This window comes from Sardina pilchardus, chromosome 20 (assembly GCF_963854185.1).
Source record: "Sardina pilchardus chromosome 20, fSarPil1.1, whole genome shotgun sequence".
Lineage (NCBI taxonomy): Eukaryota > Metazoa > Chordata > Actinopteri > Clupeiformes > Clupeidae > Sardina > Sardina pilchardus.
The window spans coordinates 26,732,387-26,750,552 of NC_085013.1; the positions used below are offsets into that span (position 1 = coordinate 26,732,387).

General features: G+C 42.7%; 3 protein-coding genes across 5 annotated transcripts in view; 1 reads left to right on the forward strand and 2 right to left on the reverse strand.

The window, feature by feature from the left end:
* The window catches only part of lpin1a (lipin 1a), a 30,953-nt gene extending 28,083 nt beyond the window's left edge, over positions 1 to 2,870 (forward strand). For both annotated transcript variants that reach the window (XM_062522280.1, XM_062522281.1), the window contains exon 21: positions 292 to 2,870. In XM_062522280.1, coding sequence (XP_062378264.1) covers positions 292 to 451 — 160 coding nt within the window. In that variant the 3' untranslated portion in view covers positions 452 to 2,870. The remainder of the gene's footprint in view (positions 1 to 291) is intronic.
* Positions 2,871 to 3,006: 136 nt separating this feature from the next.
* Positions 3,007 to 4,237, reverse strand: pfn4 (profilin family member 4). The gene is made up of 4 exons (XM_062522282.1): positions 4,091 to 4,237; positions 3,776 to 3,910; positions 3,381 to 3,486; positions 3,007 to 3,260 (listed from the first exon to the last, which is right to left on the reverse strand). The coding sequence occupies exons 1-4, from the start codon at positions 4,205 to 4,207 to the stop codon at positions 3,232 to 3,234; spliced, it is 387 nt and encodes a 128-aa protein (XP_062378266.1). The 5' UTR covers positions 4,208 to 4,237; the 3' UTR covers positions 3,007 to 3,231.
* Positions 4,238 to 4,414: 177 nt separating this feature from the next.
* itsn2b (intersectin 2b) overlaps positions 4,415 to 18,166 on the reverse strand; it is a 47,614-nt gene continuing 33,862 nt past the window's right edge. For both annotated transcript variants that reach the window (XM_062523814.1, XM_062523815.1), the window contains exons 24-39: positions 17,704 to 17,870; positions 17,491 to 17,533; positions 16,196 to 16,317; positions 15,646 to 15,742; positions 15,173 to 15,367; positions 11,204 to 11,325; positions 10,896 to 11,002; positions 10,005 to 10,188; positions 8,849 to 8,947; positions 8,377 to 8,544; positions 7,754 to 7,963; positions 7,284 to 7,405; positions 6,998 to 7,080; positions 6,692 to 6,775; positions 6,418 to 6,591; positions 4,415 to 6,133 (exon numbers count right to left, since the gene is read on the reverse strand). In XM_062523814.1, coding sequence (XP_062379798.1) covers positions 5,976 to 6,133; positions 6,418 to 6,591; positions 6,692 to 6,775; positions 6,998 to 7,080; positions 7,284 to 7,405; positions 7,754 to 7,963; positions 8,377 to 8,544; positions 8,849 to 8,947; positions 10,005 to 10,188; positions 10,896 to 11,002; positions 11,204 to 11,325; positions 15,173 to 15,367; positions 15,646 to 15,742; positions 16,196 to 16,317; positions 17,491 to 17,533; positions 17,704 to 17,870 — 2,135 coding nt within the window. In that variant the 3' untranslated portion in view covers positions 4,415 to 5,975. The remainder of the gene's footprint in view (positions 6,134 to 6,417; positions 6,592 to 6,691; positions 6,776 to 6,997; positions 7,081 to 7,283; positions 7,406 to 7,753; positions 7,964 to 8,376; positions 8,545 to 8,848; positions 8,948 to 10,004; positions 10,189 to 10,895; positions 11,003 to 11,203; positions 11,326 to 15,172; positions 15,368 to 15,645; positions 15,743 to 16,195; positions 16,318 to 17,490; positions 17,534 to 17,703; positions 17,871 to 18,166) is intronic.

An 18,166-nucleotide genomic window follows, 5' to 3' on the forward strand; every position in this document is an offset into this window, starting at 1 on the left:
TTGAGTTTTCCTTTACCTTGAGACTTGAGTCTGGACTGTGGTGAAGTGACATACAGTCACTTAGCTGTATTCTACTGAACCGTATCATATTCTAGTGTCACATCTGTTGCTGGACTGTGGTGAAGTTTTTTTTTGTGTGTGTGTGTGTGTGTGTGTGTGTTTGTGTGTATGCATTGTAGCACTTTGAGATCATTGATTTGATGTAAAGCTCAATATAAATAAAATGTATTATTATTATTATTATTATTATTATTATTATCATCAAGTGAAATACTGCTGTGCTGTGTGCAGGTACGGGCGGCTGTGTGAGGTGGTGGACCATGTTTTCCCACTGATGATCCGGGGGAACACGTCGGATTTCCCCTGCTCGGACACCTACAGCCAGTTCACCTACTGGAGAGACCAGCTGCCCGAGGTGGAACCGGAGGACAAGGAGGCGGAGAAGAGCTGAGGAGAGGGATGCTTAGTCCCTCACTTTCACACACACACACACACACACACACACACACACACACACACACACACACACACACACACACACACACACACACGGTGATGTACATATACAGTAAAGAAGAGTATAAAATAAGCTTTGTAGATGAAGCTTTGCAATACCATACGAGTACCTCTACGCACAAGCATCGGGGCACCTTTTAACAAGAACAAATTAAGCTTTGAAATTTCAACATGTTTATGTGATTATGTTATTTATTTGTTTGTAAATCTTTTCTACATTTCTGGTCCTGCAACTAACATAAAAATATATATTAATAACCTCAGTGCAAGATTACCTTGTGCAAATATTATAATTCCACAAAAACAATCATCAAGTTGACCTAAAGCTGTCCAGCTGTCCTTATTTTTTTTATTTAATTTTTGATATTGGCGACAAAGAAAGCACTGATATACCTGAATACATATTGTTTGTATTTCACTACCAGTTTGCACCAAGATTTTTGCCACATATCATAAAACCATATAACAGTTTGTTGTGCACTTGAAAATGTACACCTAAATTTCACATGAAAAAAAAATGCCTATACCAGAAAAGAAATAGATCTCTGGTCTCTAACGTTTAGACATCAATTTGCCCAAAATGGCTTACAATGTTATAACGTTTGTAGACGTTGTTATAATGTTATAATGTTTCTACAGAACACAGTGCACAGTATGTCAACTTACCACCAAAAATACCACTTTAAATACTGAGTGGAGTCAGTGCAGGGCAGGTACTGTAAAAACCCTTTGATAAACGCACTGTAGACAGATGCTATGATTTGTTGTTGAATTTCTAAAAGCTCCCTTTATATAGCATGCACTTATTCAAACGCCATTTGACCTTTTGTATAGTTTCACCACTGTATAGTCGCATTCCTCTGATAGCTGATTTTTCTGTTTTTTTTTTCTTTTCCTTATCATATTCTACTGAACTCAGTGTTTTAAAGCTCATATTTATACGGTTACTGATCAACAACTGATGACATAACCTTGGTTGTAAGAGGGTTTTGGAATGTGTACATGTTTTGTTATTCATTTACAAAGTCAATGCATACTTTAATAGCTGGGTAAATATTAACAGCAGACAATGCAAGGGAAACTCAGGGTGTCCCACAATTCCATCTGTTGTCATTTGGAACTGTAACTGAGCTATTCTGTGACGACTTAGAAAAGAACAAGCTTTGTAATATTTACATTCAAGTTATTTCTAAAGTTAAATACCTTTTTGAGATATATATATATATATATATACATAAAAGATCCTAATGCATAATTTATCAGGTGACCATCATTTCATAAGGTACATAAAAAAAATACTTATATATATATATATATATATATAAAAAAAAAAGATCCAGCATGAATATTGTAAGTTGTTGTTCGGTGTCGCTGAATGGGTGCCAGAGCTAGTCTGACGAGCGGCGTAGGGTCAGGGGATTGTTTATCGTTGGCGTTTATGTTCAGACGAGGTGTGTAAATAATAAATACGTGTTGAGGATAGAGAGGGACTTGCCTGCCTGTGTTGCAGGTGCAGTCAGTGTGTGTGTGTGTGTGTGTGTGTGTGTGTGTGTCTTACTGTGACTGATGCTGACAGGCATAGTGGATGTTAAGCAGCCAGTGGTTCTCACTGACTCCTGCAGGAGATTGTTTTTGTTGTTGTTGTTGTTGTTGTCACAGTGTGTTGTTTGATATGATTATGAGATCTACAGGATGTAGTCAAGTGAAGCATGGGCTGGGTAAAAAAAACAAAACGTAAAACCCTGAAGTTGACTATGGGCGGTGCCAAGGTCGTTGTCTGTTGAGAAATGTCATGTTGTGTGTTTATCGAGGAAAGAAGATTCATATGAATTTGATGTATGCAACATAAAATGCAATTTGTCACCTTTACACTGTTTGTGGGGAAGGTGTTGAACACAAGGAAGAGAACTGTTGTTGATGTTATTTTTATAACTGCCATTGTTGACCACTAAATACCATACCACTGTGAGTTAACCTAGACTGCAGATGGCTAATGTAATACACCTACAAGTATTTTCATCTTTTAACTGCAGTTTATTCTCTGTAGAAGATCCAAGTTCTTTTTCATGAAACCTATATTTTGATACAGTATCAATTTCAGATTATGATATGAGAAGCATTACTGTGGTAGCAAGTCATCTCCTTATTTTATTTATTTATGTGTTTGTGCACAGTCAACTGCCATCACTTTCCAGTCTGTCTGTATGTGTTGTGGTATTGGTATTCTTTCTGTGAAAGATCTTGTTGCCTTAGTTTTGGCTGACATTATGTCATTGTTTGTCCTTCATAGAGGTAAAATCAAATTTAAAAATCTGTATATTACTTTCAATAAATGCAAAACCAATGGACTGCAATGCTGTGATATGTTGTATGTCAATCATAAATATGAGGTGAATCATTAACAACCTTGTGATTAGAATGCATGACAAAAATATTCAATTGACACGTTTAAGCCCACAGTGATGAGTTTGAGGTCATGAAGGTCCCATCTGATAACTGAATGACATTTAATATGAAAGTTTGTGAGTTGCTTTCTTTGCTGAAATTAATCAAATAACCACAGCTCAACATGTCTTAATAACACAATGAACCCTCGTACAACAATATTACAAAAAGAGAACATTACCAACTGGTGGTATACTGTTGTTTATCCATCCCTTGAGTAGGATGGAGGCTCATCATGGAGAGCATAGTACATCATCATCTTCATCATCTTCACTTCCCCTTCTCTCGCAAATACTCTGCTGCAAGTATGAACAATATATTAGGGTACCTAAAGTATTGGGAGTAAGTTTAATTAGGATTCAATGAGGAGGTTAAAGCAGCAAGTCTACATGATAGTGCACAGCAGTGATTCCACATACCCAGTTTCTCCACAGCCTCCACACACACACTGGGGTACATGTTTTCATTGTACGTGGCCACAATGATGTACAAAGCTGTCTTTACCAGTAGCAAGCCATGCCCTCCCTGAGAAGGAGAACACAAAAGCAGCAACAAACTTAACATTCACATTTACTTCAAACTCTGGGTCTCTCTGATCTGGGATCTGAAACCTACATCTACTGTAGCCTATATGACCTAGTCTATCGAAAATACAGTATGTAACTTAGGCCCATTTCAGGAGGCAATGTTATGAGTTATATTACAGTAGCCTACATTGTTAATTACAGCAGGAACATGTATCCTATCAGAAAGGGGTGATATAAATAAAAGCATTAGCATTGCTATGAGGTAGAATGAGAAACACATAGCCTACACATTTAGAGTAAATGGAGTTCTTGTCAGCCCGGACACAAGTGTATAACCTCTCTTGAAAGAAGAATCCATGCCCTCTCGTAGACATCAGATATTTGAACGCGTCCACAAACATTTGAGCTTGTTGTTGAGATATCTACAACAGGGGAAAAGATAGCCTATGACGGAGGTCTTGGAGAGAGAAAAACTGTGCCTGTGAATAAATAAGGATCTACAAGAACAAAGTGGACAAGGCTAGCTGCTACATCATGGAGTATGTAGGCTTAGACTAACTTATAATAATTATTTTGTTCGCCTCTGTTATAGTCAGACTTACGTTAAATCGTGTGGTTGCTGCAGTGATAGTGGCGGTTTTTGTCACCACTACTGCTGCCTGTTCTACGTGTCTTGTATCAATCAGGCAGTCATTGATGAGATGCTGAAATTGATTCATGGTGATATTTTCATCCTGTGTGTTTACGGAAGTCAGCACGTGGCGTCCTTAGCAACGCTCAGCAGGGAGGACGGTGATGTCATCACTTGGACTTGCAGGCTTCTTTTATGTCTATGGCTCTTACAACCTATGTTCACAACAGTAGCATGTAGCTTGTTTCACTTAATGGCTTACAGCGAAGGCAGACCAAATGTTTAAGAGAAGAAGAATGTTTGTAATAATTTTTATTTTTGCTGAAAGCCCAGTTGTGTCATGCTTGGTTTGGACACCCTCATCTCATGACGCAGACACTGCTGCTCAATCAACCTATTATGTTAGCACAGTGGCTGGCCTACAATCAAGTCAGGTTTACCACCTTAAAAAGGAAAACAATAAAATATCTTACATACAACACATGGCATTTAAGTTCAAAGGAATATAAACACAAACAATTGTGTTTAATAATCTTTATGCAGTAATATTTACGCTCTTTAAGGGACTTGGTCATCTCTCTACAGAAAAAGAAAACTCCATTCAACTTAGTCAATCATACACAGGCACTACTTAGATTTATAACAGTTAGACCTCAATCCCACATACCATCTGAATGACCCTGATCTGGCTCTGATCTGAATGAGAGCCATGCCAAAACCAGATCAGGGGACGTATCTTGTACACAGCCACAGTCAGCTATCCTCTAGGAGGGAGATTCCTGCTCTGCTATGGCAAGCTGTTTAAAACCTGTGGATAGTCAAAATCGCTTAAATTAAAAAAAAATAAATAAAATTTTGCCCAGCACGCCAATCCACAGCGATCTTCTTGACCAATTTGAAGTCATCCATGGTCATCACCTCTTCTTTTGTACCGACAGTAAAATAAAAATCCGACAGAAGCATTAAGAAAAGTTCATGGGAAGAGAAAAGGTGAAGTAACTGAGGTGTTTCAGAACGTTCTACAGTATTCGTTAGATAGTCCTTGGATGCCAGATCGATTTCTGGGAGTGAACATGTGGAGATTGAAGTGTAAATATGGAGAGTGTTGCAGATGGAGTTACATCTTTAAAAAAAAAAGAAAAAAATAGACAACATACAAACAGAAAAAAAGCAGCAATCAAGCAGCTCAGGACACTTTAAAACCCTCAATAAAGTGTTACAACAAACCAAGTTTCTGTCGACAAACAAAAACATCCTTTCCAGTCCGAAAAAGGCACAGGAGAGAGGAAAATAAGACTGCCTCAAACAGAGAGTGAAGGAAGAACACTTGGAGCAATCCTGAGATATTTCCAGATCCAGTGGTAAACTATCTCCATGGTGACACCTCATAGAACTTGAGAGTAAAAATAAAAAAATAATAATAATAATAATCATAATAATAATAATAAAAATAACAACGACGACTAAAATGGCTACCATTTACAACACTTGGCAACAGTCATATGTCTGCATGTGGACAGAGTGCATAGGCCCTCAGCATCATGGCTGAGAGATAGTCATCCATTCATCCATCTGCTCATGCTTCCATCCATTCATCCAGTAGTGTTCTCCACAGTAGTTAAGGGCTTCTTGCTCTTTCTGTCTCTCTCCGTAAGGCTAGGTGATGTGTGGAAGATCTGAATGATTCAGTAGTACTAGTGGTGTTTGTGTGTGTGTGTGTGTCTGACTGACTGTCTGTCTCTCGCTCATTTGTGGTCAAACAGGTGCACGTCGAGGTGCACCCTTTCCCAGCGGGGCACCTTGCGCTGAAGGTGTGTGTGTGAGTGTGTGTGTGTGTGTGTGTGTGTGTGTCGGTCTCATTTGTGCGCCTTGTGGTCGAACAGCTGCAGGTCAAGGCGGACCCACACTTCCCCCGTGGGAACCTCGTGTAGAAGCAGTCGCCGCGTCGCTGGGCCCTTGTTTTCCAGTTCCTTCTTTATGGTTGCCACCGGTACCTCGGTCCGACCCAGGAAATCTGTGAGAACACACACATTAGGATATGCAACTGACCCAACCTCTGGAACATACTAGACTTAAGCTATGACTTGACATGTATTGCAAACAATTGTTTCACTCAATCACAACGACTTGAGTGTATGTGAATGTTAGTGAACGTAGCAAAAATAATCCAGGGAGACACTTGGAAACATCCTCTCTGCTACTTCAAAGGTCTTATAAAATAACAAGTGCGATGAGGAAGCTGTTAAGAGTGCTGAAGAATTAGCGCTTGATCACCAACAGTTCTCTTCATACACTTACCATCAGGAGAAAACTGTTCCCTTTCAAAAATGGTAATGCATAAGACGTCCTGATAGACATCCTTGATGTGGAACTGGCAGTTGAAGTTCCATTTGGGGTTAACGGTTTCGTTGAGGGTTCTAGAAGTGTAACACTGAGCTCCCATGGTAACCTCACAGTATGGGTTGCTCTTCCCTGTAGCCACACAGAGTTAAAGACATCAGTAAAGGCTAGACACACCAAAGAGACACAGGTTAACCCCAAACTGTGTAGGTATTTAGATTAGAGGGTTCACCGTTGGGCTTTGACGATTTGAGTTCGGTAGCCTCCAAAACAGTCACGAGCAGACGACCAATTCCAGTAGCCTTCACTGACCGAGCTGAGGGAAATTATAAGATTCAGGTTAGGTGCAGAATATTATGAAACATCTTGTGAGATTGAGATTGATGGTATCAAATTAACTGATAGTATCAGGTTCAGTATCGTGAATAGTTAGACAATAGATAGACAATAATCTAGGACAAACTACTTTTAGTGTACAACAGATTTAAAAGCCTCAGGGGCGCATAGTGAAATCGGTCAGTGGCGTGCTGGCCTTTACATTGATAAGCCCTTTCCCTCTTCTTCTTCTCCGTCTCGATGAACTTCTCGGAGGCAGCCTTGACTTTCTGGACCCAGGCAGTTCTAACACAAGAGCGGATCAAAACCGAGTTAGACTGGGTTTACACCTCAGGGCGAAACATCAGTAACAATATGATGCTACCATGGCTAAACACAACATGGCTCCTGGATGGTGTGTGATGTGTATGTATGTGTATGTGTGTGTGTGTGTGTGTGTGTGTGTGTGTGTGTGTGTGTGTGTGTGTATTAATGTATGTGGCCGCTACCTCTCGTTGATGTTCTCGGTCTTGAGGGTGTAGACACGGTCTATGTGGGAGATGTGGAAGACGGGCTCGTCGCTGGAAGGATCAGAGGGCATCTTCACCAGGACCTCGTTCAGAAACACCGGCTAGACGAGGACAACAGAGGTCCGAAAAAAGGACACCGACGATAAATACGCGTCCAAGATAAAGCACGACTCTTCCAACATAACATGCTCGATGGTGTTTTAAGCCCCCAACGTCATCTTCCAGGCAGCGCTGCCACTGTTGACTTAAAGGCACTTAATCCTAACCCTAACCCTAATCCTAACCTTAATCCATGCCTAACCCATGCCTAACCCATGCCTAACCCATGCCTAACCCTGGCGCCTTCCAGGCAGCGCTGCCTTGAAGACAATGTTGGGGGCTCAAAACACCAAGAAACACATAATGACATACAACATCAACACAAATGATGAGTATGTGTCTGTCCTCACCGTCTTGTACATCTTGAACTGCGTGTTGCTCTTGGGGCTGAAGAGCTTGTCGGCGCCGGAGGAGAACTGCTTGGTGGTGTGGGTGAGCAGCAGGAAGTCGGTGAACAGGAAGGCGTACAGCTCCTTACTGCTCTTGGACTTGTACAGCTTGCCGCTGTGCAGCAGCTTACGCGGGCCCAAGCAGTTGGTCAGGGAGTTGAAGACCAGGTTCTACAAGGAAGAGGAAACAAGAGAAACAATAACATGAAAACATAGCTAAACTAGAAAAGCGTTCCAAGAGCGTGGGCCTCCACCAAGCACCTCCTGATCACTCCCAAATTTAATCGTTTGGTCATTTCAGACCTTTCCTGAAAATCTTGCTAACAAACAATCAAACAGACCCTGATGAAAACATAACCTTCTTGGCGGAGGTGAAAAATAAAAAATGAATACAGAATCTATGATGCTTATGAGCACATATTACATTTAAGTACATTTAAGAAGAAATTGTAAATTATACTTGGATGGCGATTTTAGTATATCCTCAACATGAAGTCAAAACAATATAGTTCCACTTCTGTATTCTTTCCTTTTGACTGACTATATCATTCTTTCCTTTTCAAAAACACTCCGACGGTTCTCACCTCTGTGATGCCCTCAGACTGCACGTGGTTCTGGATCCACTCCAGACGGTCCGAGTTCTCCTTCTCCCGGACGCCCTCGTTGACCTGCGAGCACAGCTCCTCCGCCTTCTCCAGCGAGTCCCGCAGATGCCCGTGGTCAGAGTGAGAGTCCGGCGTGCTCTCCAGGATCTGGGGAATATAGAGGGAAACTTTAGATCAACCAATATAAACACACACACACACACACACACACACACACGCACACACGCACACACGCACACACACAGTACACACACACACACACACACACACACACACTACAAGCAACCAGATACACACAAGCAGACACACACACACACAGTACAATCAATCCGACACACAAGCGCGCACACACACACACGCATGAACAAGTACACAAATTCCTACAAAACAGACTGACACTGAAATACTAATGCTAATGCCCCATGAAGAGGGATTTATGAAGTCCACTCACGTTCTTGATGTGGAGAGGATAGCGGGTAATCCTCTGCATGGGTTTCAGCAGGAAGCTGGACAATGGCATCCCCTTGCAACGGTAATCAGTAGCGATTTTCTGCACATGGACAGTTTCCAGGGTTAGTCAGTTCAGTCAGATCGGACAACTCAGAGGTACTAGGTACTTGCCTAGAGCTAAACTTTCTCAGTCTACTGGACTAGCTAGTTCCTTAAAACAACATGTTGCTAGGTCACCATATACAGCATTAAAACACATCATTACCATCATTACACATTACTACTTCATTCGTTACGCAACATACAGTATAACAAACGATGACTGCCATTATTGAAGGTCATATTTTCACATGCAAATTAGGTTTCTGGGAAACAGATGTGGTTAACTTTTGGCAACGTTGCAACAAATTTGCAGCAATATGAAATGCAAATTGGGTTTGTCACCAGAGGTTCAATTCATACTTTGCACGTGACCTCACAACTACTGGATGGCTGGCAAGGACATCATTTTCCAACAATGAATCCCAGTAAACTAATCAAGGATCTTGCCAGGACGTCGCCAGTTTTACAGTACGAAAGTTGGTGTTCTTTTAGCAACTTCTTTTAGCTTTTATTCATTTAGCAACGCTTTCATCCAAAGCGACAAACATCAAAAAGATCAAGATTCAAGATACAATGGAGACTTCAGAGGAGACCAATCAATACTAGCACCAGAGGATGAGAGTGCAGACGTTTTAAATCCTAGTCCAAGAGTAGTGAAAAGAGACCATGGCAGAAGGAGGAGGTAGACGGAGGTGGAAAAGTCCAGCTTCAGAAAGTAAAAGTCCTATCACATATATGTGCCAACCATTCATTTAAACCAGATGATTCTAATAAGCACCACTCTTCAGCTAGGCAGAGCAGCTCATTTGTGAGATCGCCTGTGTTAAGTGCACAGGTAGAACCAATACGTGGTTGAAATGTCACTTTCTGAAGCTGGATTCTTCCACCAGACCCTGGGCTCTCTCTACTTGGTGAGATGATAGATAGATAGATAGATAGATAGATACTTTATTGATCTTAAATTCAAGGTCCCAGCAGCTTAAGACACTACACACAAGTAAGTGAGTAGATGAGTAGTGGTCAGAGCAGTGCAGTGCCATGGGTATATAGCTGACCTTGAGGAAGTCCTTGAATTCGGGCTCCTGATCGCACTTGATCTGCAGCAGGGCGGCGCCGTTGAGCTGGCAGCTGCAGAATCGGATGTAGGCCTGCATGTGGGACAGCTCTGCCGCCAGGATGTCCCCGATCATCTGCACGGGCATGTTATCACCACCAGTCTTCTTACGCACACGCAGGGCCCTGTAAACACACACACACACACACACACACACACACACACACACACGCACACACACACACACACACACACGCACACACACACACGCACACACACGCACACACACACACACACACACACACACACACGCACACACTCTCTTAAAAATAGACCAGGAAATATATATGCTGCATAGCTTCAAATACATACGGAAGAAACAAACATGCATATGTTTTTGTTTACCTTTACACAAACTCTCCCATACATGCACATGAAGACAAGACATGAATGCATGGAACCACTAGACTGGGTAAACCCAGCCCGATCTGCTGGCAATTGTATTTTGCCCTGCAGCTCAGGCTGGAAACCTGCACATGTATCTATCCTACTTCCGTTACAAATTTGCGGGGACCAATCACAAAATGGCTTATCCACTAGTGCCCCTAGCTCGTTGGTCTGATTGGTTGAAGGACTATCCATAGTACAGTACAGCGTACAGTCATTTTTAGCTATACCTATCGATCGCGCCTCTTGTGCAGTAGAAATACAGCGCAGACTCCCCAGACGAATGTTCAATCTCAAAAAATTGAGCTTGGTCTGGTGATAGCCAGGCTATGGAACCACATTAAACACACAAACTATGCACATGGAGAATGACTCCAGTCAGCCTGCAGGGGGCAGTGTTTTGCCAGTAGTCATTAGCACTGTAGAGGTTGGTAGGGATGCATACTTGAGAAACTTGTTGTTGCACGTGATGAGCTCACGCCAGTTGACAAAGATCATGCCCATCTCCTGCTCAGTGAGGCGACCCGATTCAGACATGGGTTTGTGGAAGACCTACCAGAGATGAGACATGTGCAGCATGAACGATAGCCACGTGGTACATAAACAGGCAATGTGCACACAAACACATCACACACACACACACACATAATGTCTTTACTTGCATGATTTTTACATAGACTCTTACATTTACTACACATACTCTTACATTTAGCTCTCGCCCTCTCTCACACACAAACACACACACACACACACCTCCAGAACCAGCTGTAGATCTTCCACGTATTTGTGCTCAGTCTCGATGAGCTCATGGATGTAGCCCTGCCTCTTCCTCTCTTGCGGGGTGAGGGTGTCCAACTTAGCCAGGTCAGCACACCCTACACACACACACACACACACACACACACACACACACACACATACATACACACAGCACCAGTCAGTACATCCAAATATTTATCCCCACACTTGCATGCACACACACACGCACACAGAACAGCACCAATCCATATATTTGTGAACAAAAGTAAACACACACACACACACACTTCATAAAAACCAACAGCACTATAACATACCCTAACCTGAGAAGCAGACTGGAGATGGAGCCAGACAGACAGAGACAGAGAAGGAAGCAGAGCGCTCAGTGTTTAAAGCACACACACACACAAACAAACACACACACACTTTCTGCAGAGGCTGGCTCAGATCACAGCAAAGGCCACTGGCTGGGGGGAGGAGGGCCATGGTGCGGTGTGTTTGTGTCCAGTCCGGTCCAGTCTTACCTAGCGTTGCGGCGGGGACCCCACTCTCACAGTCCTGGAGCTCCACTGTCTCATTACCCCCGCCGCTCCTCTCCTCATCCTCATCATCCTCATCATCATTCCACAGTCTGAGAAAGAGCAGTCTGCTGCCTCCACCTACACTCATTCTGCCCGCTAAGCTAACGCTAAGCTAAGCTAAGCTAAGCTAACCTCACCCAAGCCTGGGCTAGACCTGGCCCTCCACTCTGCCTGTGCTAGCTAGCGCTCTCCGCTCAGCTCTACCTCTACTCCGCTCCTTCCTGCAGTAATGTGAGCGGGTCGACGTTGGGGGAAATCTGTTATTACCTCAAATACAGGGCCAAGGTGACCGCGCTGGGAGACCACAGAAGATGTAAAGTGTAAACACACTCTTTTTAAGTCCATCCCTAAGACGGCTGATTAACCAGGGTGGCACTGCCAGACACACTACCGTTAAATACTGCCCGCTGTTAATATAACATACTGTACTGCTGACAACTACTACCCTGAACGCTGCTCTGATCTATAGTATATCATGCTCTGACTTGTGGATTTGAAGGTAAAAGGGATGACAAACATTACACTGAACAGCGTTTTTCTTTCAAAATGCCTTTAATGTCTACTTGGTTTGATAAGTGAAGGTCACAATTTTAAAATCAGGTAATTCAAAAAAATATTTTCCCTTTAGTGTTTTCTTAATCTTTCAACACCCCACCATCCAGACAATTGCATAGATTTCCATCCACTTCAGAAAAGGAAAACCTTATGTTCACAATACTGAATTAATATACACATCGGTGATAAGCATACAAAATGAAGGCCTCCTGTTCAAGAGCAGCATCTTGGGGTACATTCTAAGGTCACTTCAGTACGAGGTCAAAAAATTATACACCAGAATTGTATACAACATTGTATACAGTGCTTTTGAGGAATTAGGCAATGAAAATCAATGGCTTAAATGAGCTGTCCTTTCATTACATTTAGGTTCCAGATTGAAACAAAAAAAATCATGTTAAAATATTTGGGTAAAAACTGAAAATTGACAGACATACTGAGTCACTGACATTTCATATTCCAACTTGATTAAAAATCACTTCGATTTAAAATCAAGCATGCTTAGAAAGTCAAATGATTATAATTTGGTTTGTTGTTGTTGCTGCTGCTGTTGTTGTTGTTGTTTTGCTTGTCTCCAAACATGTTATTCTTATGCAAAAAACAAACAAACAAATGCAAATCGAATCCTCTTCATCTTTCTGTCACAGAGGCAGCTTCACCCTCATGCAAATAAAAGTAAGTGCTGGACGTCCATTTTGTCTAATATTCCACTGCAAGTTGGGACCGTCACATGCAGCGAGTCTCTACCCCTGCTCAACTGCACCTGCAGATGTGTTCACTCGTGACTGAACGAGATCTGGTCTGATATGCGTCCCATCAAAGTAGACATGAGGCCTCTGGTAAGGCTCTTGATAATAAACAATTATGAAAAATGTCAATGGATGAAATAATTCCATTCCAAATTAAAGATGACATAGAATGGAAAACGTTTTTTTTTACCTTGGCTTTGTTGAGAAAGGAGAGTTCATTGCGTGGCCACAAAGCTACTGTGAGAACTGGAACGACGGCGGTTTCCTCGTTCATATGCAAATGTCAGGCTTTAAAATGAGAGAATCTGAACACAGAGACTATGACATAAATACAGACTACTGTATGGTACAACTCTGTCCCCTCCACATGTTGCATTACCACTAGGAGTTGGTAGAGGTTGATGGAGGCTATTGGGAACAGTCTCTGGCTGTAAGGCAGCCAGTCAGCACAAAGCTCACTTGATTATTTATACGGTTGCCAAATAATCATGAGGGGGCACTAAATATCTGCTAAAATGGGCCATTTTATTCCCCAGCCAACCTATAGAGTTGTAAATGGGCTTGTAAAAAAAGCATCCGAGCATTTTTTCGCAGATAAAAGTTGCGTACCTTCTATGTTGTCAATGTTAGTGTTATGGTAGCAAGGTAAAATGCGCTGTTTGTCCATTCTAGGTCAACTTTAAAAGGGCATTGGGGCCTGGCTTTGGGGTTCGGTCTGGACCTTGTTCAGGTGCAGAGGTGCAGTTCAGGGTAGGTCGTTATCAGTGTAGAGATTACAAATGCATTGTTGTCCAGATATGAAGAGGGATAGGAGGCTATTGAGAGACCCAAAATGATCCATATTATAACCCTCGATTATATGAAAGATAAAATGAATTACTGTTTTGTTCTTTCTCCAAAAAGCATGATAATTATTCAAATACTAAATAAAAAAAACACCAGCACCTCCCAAAAATACCCTCGGTACGAGTCAGAGCTGATTGCATATTGGATTCATGAGAAAGCGTTAAAATAAAGTCAGAAGCCACTCCACAGCAAACCCAGCTAGTGGAAAACGCAGGAGAAAGGCTTTTAAGGAAACGGTGTTAGTGGATGCTAAAGCCGTAAGCCCTGAGCACAATGCCTTTGATAAGAAGGGGTGGGGGGTGGGGATGGGGCGCCACGATGGCCCTGCAGCCCAAACACAGAACGGGAGGGGGATCTGACCGGCGGAGGCACTGAGAGCAAGAAGAGGAAGAGGAGGAAGAGGAAGGAGGAAGAGGAAGAGGAAGAAGCAGAGGCAGCCGTGCTACCACCCTACAGAAAAACAACAACAGAGAGCAGGGCAGACAGGGAGAGACATGGACAGAGAGAGAGAGAGAGAGAAATAGAGAGAGAGAAAAATAGAGAGGGAGAGAGAAGGAGAGAGAGTGAGGGAAAAGAAGCGCAAGAAAAGAGAAATTACGCATGAGAACATATTGGACGGATTGATGGAGAAAAGAACAGAAACACATTGATCACTTTGAGCTCCATCTGATAATGAACACATATAGCAAAATAATGATAATGAGAATAATAATGATGATGATAATGACAAGGCTCATTAGCCTTCCGTGACTCCAATAGCATCCATAGCTGGACATCCTAACACCCCTCTTGGCTGACTAGAATAACAGGCCGTTATGTGCGAGTGGCCGTTTACAAATACCAGTATGCCAACAGACAGTCATGTACCTTCACCATGTGGAGCGGTTAAAAAAAAAACGGAAAAAAACAAGACCTTGCTAAATTAAAAGAAAAAAAGATGCACTACAACATCGCTCACCAATACTGTTCCAATGCTGTCAATACCATTAAAAGACATACAAACACATATAGGCAGTGATGGAGTAGGAGTCTCCTACTCAAAGTGATATAGTCCTGCTATAACTGTCCTGATAATAACCAAATGTAGTGTTGCTATACTGTGCGCTGCTTTGGACAAAAGCTCTGCCCCAATACCATAAACATAAAGATACGTAATCATAATAAGATCTGTGTGTGCGAATGCTGAAGTCTTTAGGGGGTGATGGATGGGGCAGCCTGTTCTCTCTACTTACACTGCTGACTGGGGTCGGACTCTGCCGTGGTCATCTTGACGTAGTTGGCCGGGAGGAGGCCCGTGACCCCGTTGATCTCGCCCCTCCACCAGTCCGGGTCGTTCTTGTCCAGCACGTTGATCAACTGGCTGGCGGAGAAGCTCAGCTCATCCTTGTTGGCCGCCGTGTAGTCGTACATAGCGATGACCTGGCACACTGAGGAGGAAGGGACACATCGGAGTGAGAGAGAGAAGCAGAAAAGAAATATAAAAAGACAGGGACAGAAGGAAAGAAAGATAGATAAGACAGGAAGCAAGCAAGAAAGAAAGATATATTGATAGAAAGCAAGAAAGCAAGAAAGAAAACAAGAAAGAGAGAAAGAAAGAAAGAAAGAAAGAAATTCCCATCCACTGTATATTCAGCTTGGTAGGATAAATGAGAGTGTTGCTTAGGGTATGGTGTGAGCGTTTATGGCGAACAGTACAGTAACTCACCATAGGCAGGTGCTGGGGTGGACTTGCCACTGTTGGAGCCCAGCATTTTGACATGAGACGCAGGGAACCAGCCTTTCTGCCTCCTCTTGCCCCTCGCCTGAAATACACATGAATGGAACAGCACAGAACTAAAACAGACAATTCAGATTTCATTTTTCTCGTTGAGGACGCTACTTTTTGTGGGGTTTTTTCTACATTTCTTGCACAATGTCAACTTTTCTGTCCACGTATTGGAACGCAACAACATTTAAATTTCCATACTTTTCAAACAATTTCATAATGTTTCCACAATAATTCCATGATAAAGCGTGTATATTGTGGAGGCGCCCCCTGTTACAGGTGTAGTGAGAGTGTGAGTTATTTAGTGAGAGTGTGCTGTGGAGGTGTGTGTGAGGTGACTGTGTCCCCTATTACACAGAGTGAGTGAGGTGGAGGTGTTTGTGATGTGGAAGTGTGTGTGTGTCTGTGTGTGTGTGTGTGTGTGGTGGTGGTGGTGGAGGCGTGTGTGTGTGTGAGTGTGTGTGTGTGTGCGGTGGAGGTGACCTCTGACCTGCAGTTCTCCCAGCCACCAGCCGGTGGGGTTCCTACTGAGGATGAGGATGAGCTGCCCGGGCCCCAGGGTCAGCTGCTCCGCCCCGCTCGCCGAGTACGGCTTGGTCACCTGGGCGATCTCTGGAGGAGGGGGGTGGACAGGACGGGATGAGTATAAGAGAGAGAACAGTGTAGATGCTGGGCAATATATGACTATACTGCCCTACAAAGCAAGAAGGCAGTAACTGCGTTTTTGATCAATTTTTTTTAATTATAATTTTCATGACATTCAACTTGTTATTTCTGGTAAATATCAATATTAATAAGTTAATGTAATGTAACAAAACCTCCACATGTACAATAATTCACCTACAACTACTTAGGCTGGACAGCAGGATAACTTTAAGGTCATTTTTTCAGTTTTTTTCAGTTACTGCCTTTTTGCTTTGTAGGGCAGTATAGCGTAAATGTGTCTACATGTGTCTGTGTACTGTTGAAAGAGATGATGGACAACATATGACTATAGCGTAACTGTGTCTACATGTGTCTGTGTACTGTTGAAAGAGATGATGGACAACATATGACTATAGCGTAACTGTGTCTACATGTGTCTGTGTACCGGTGAAAGAGATGATGGGCAATATATGACTATAGCGTAAATGTGTCTATACAGTATGTGTCCTGTTGAAAGAGATGCTGGGCAATATATGACTATAGCGTAAATGTGTCTACATGTGTCTGTGCACAGGTGAAAGAGATGTTGAGTACCATATGACTACAGCAGTAATGTGTCTACATGTGTCTGTGTACTGTTGAAAGAGATGATGGACAACATATGACAATAGCGTAACTGTGTCTACATGTGTCTGTGTACCGGTGAAAGAGATGATGGACAACATATGACTACAGCAGTAATGTGTCTACATGTGTCTGTGCACAGGTGAAAGAGATAGTGGGTACCATATGACTACAGCAGTAATGTGTCTACATGTGTCTGTGTACTGTTGAAAGAGATGATGGGCAACATATGACTACAGCAGTAATGTGTCTACATGTGTCTGCACTAGTGAAGGAGATGTTGAGCACCATGTGACTAAATGTGTCTGCACTAGTGAAAGAGATGTTGAGTACCATGTGACTATAGCGTAAATGTGTCAATAGGTGTCTGTGCACATGGTCATACACGTGGGACCAGACGTGTAATGTGCGTGTATACTGGATGGCTTCGTGAGAGGGTCATGATAACAGACTGTTGTATCATTAGTGATTTGATTAGACTTTAGAAAAGGAGTTGAAAGGGGGTTCGATTTGTACCTGGCTTCTTATTCAATCCTGATTTCCCTGAGAGGCTGGAGGTCTGGTTAAAAAGATTCAACAAAATCACAGAGAACGGCATCAACAGGAGCAACTACAAATTAGTCTACAAGCATCACTAGAAACTACATATTACAGTACATATATCAATCAATCAGCTAGCAGGGATGAATGTGTACGTGACTGTGGACGGCCAGGAGGAGAGTCATTTACATCGGCCTCTTTGGGCTTGACGTAGTTGAAGGGGAAGAGGCCATAGCGGTCGCCGATGCAGCCCTTCCACCACTCTCCCTCTCGCTCCGTCACCAAGATGGCATCGCCCTCGTTGAACGTCAGGTCACCTGGCTCTGGGCTCTCGTAGGTGTACAACGCCACATATTCTGGTGTGGAGACACACACACACACACACACACACACACACACACACACACACACACACACACACACACACACACACACACACACACACACACACACACACACACACACACACACACACACACACACACACACACACACACACACACACACACACACACACAAATAAAACATTTTATCAACACACATAAGTACTGTATTCCATTGTGGGAAGAGTTATTAGAATGATACTGTGCAGATTTAGAGTTTTGGATTCATTCAAAATGACTGCTTGTAATGATATCTTTGAATGGAACCT

Bases quoted from the DNA above. Each gene is read 5' to 3' on its own strand.
- pfn4 (XM_062522282.1), bottom strand. From the start codon at position 4,207: ATGAATCAATTTCAGCATCTCATCAATGACTGCCTGATTGATACAAGA. The intron at 3,487-3,775 runs GTAGGCTATGTG...TCTCCTTCTCAG, and splicing joins ACTCCATTTACTCTAAATGT to GGAGGGCATGGCTTGCTACT. The intron at 3,261-3,380 runs GTATGTGGAATC...TCATACTTGCAG, and splicing joins GGAGGCTGTGGAGAAACTGG to CAGAGTATTTGCGAGAGAAG.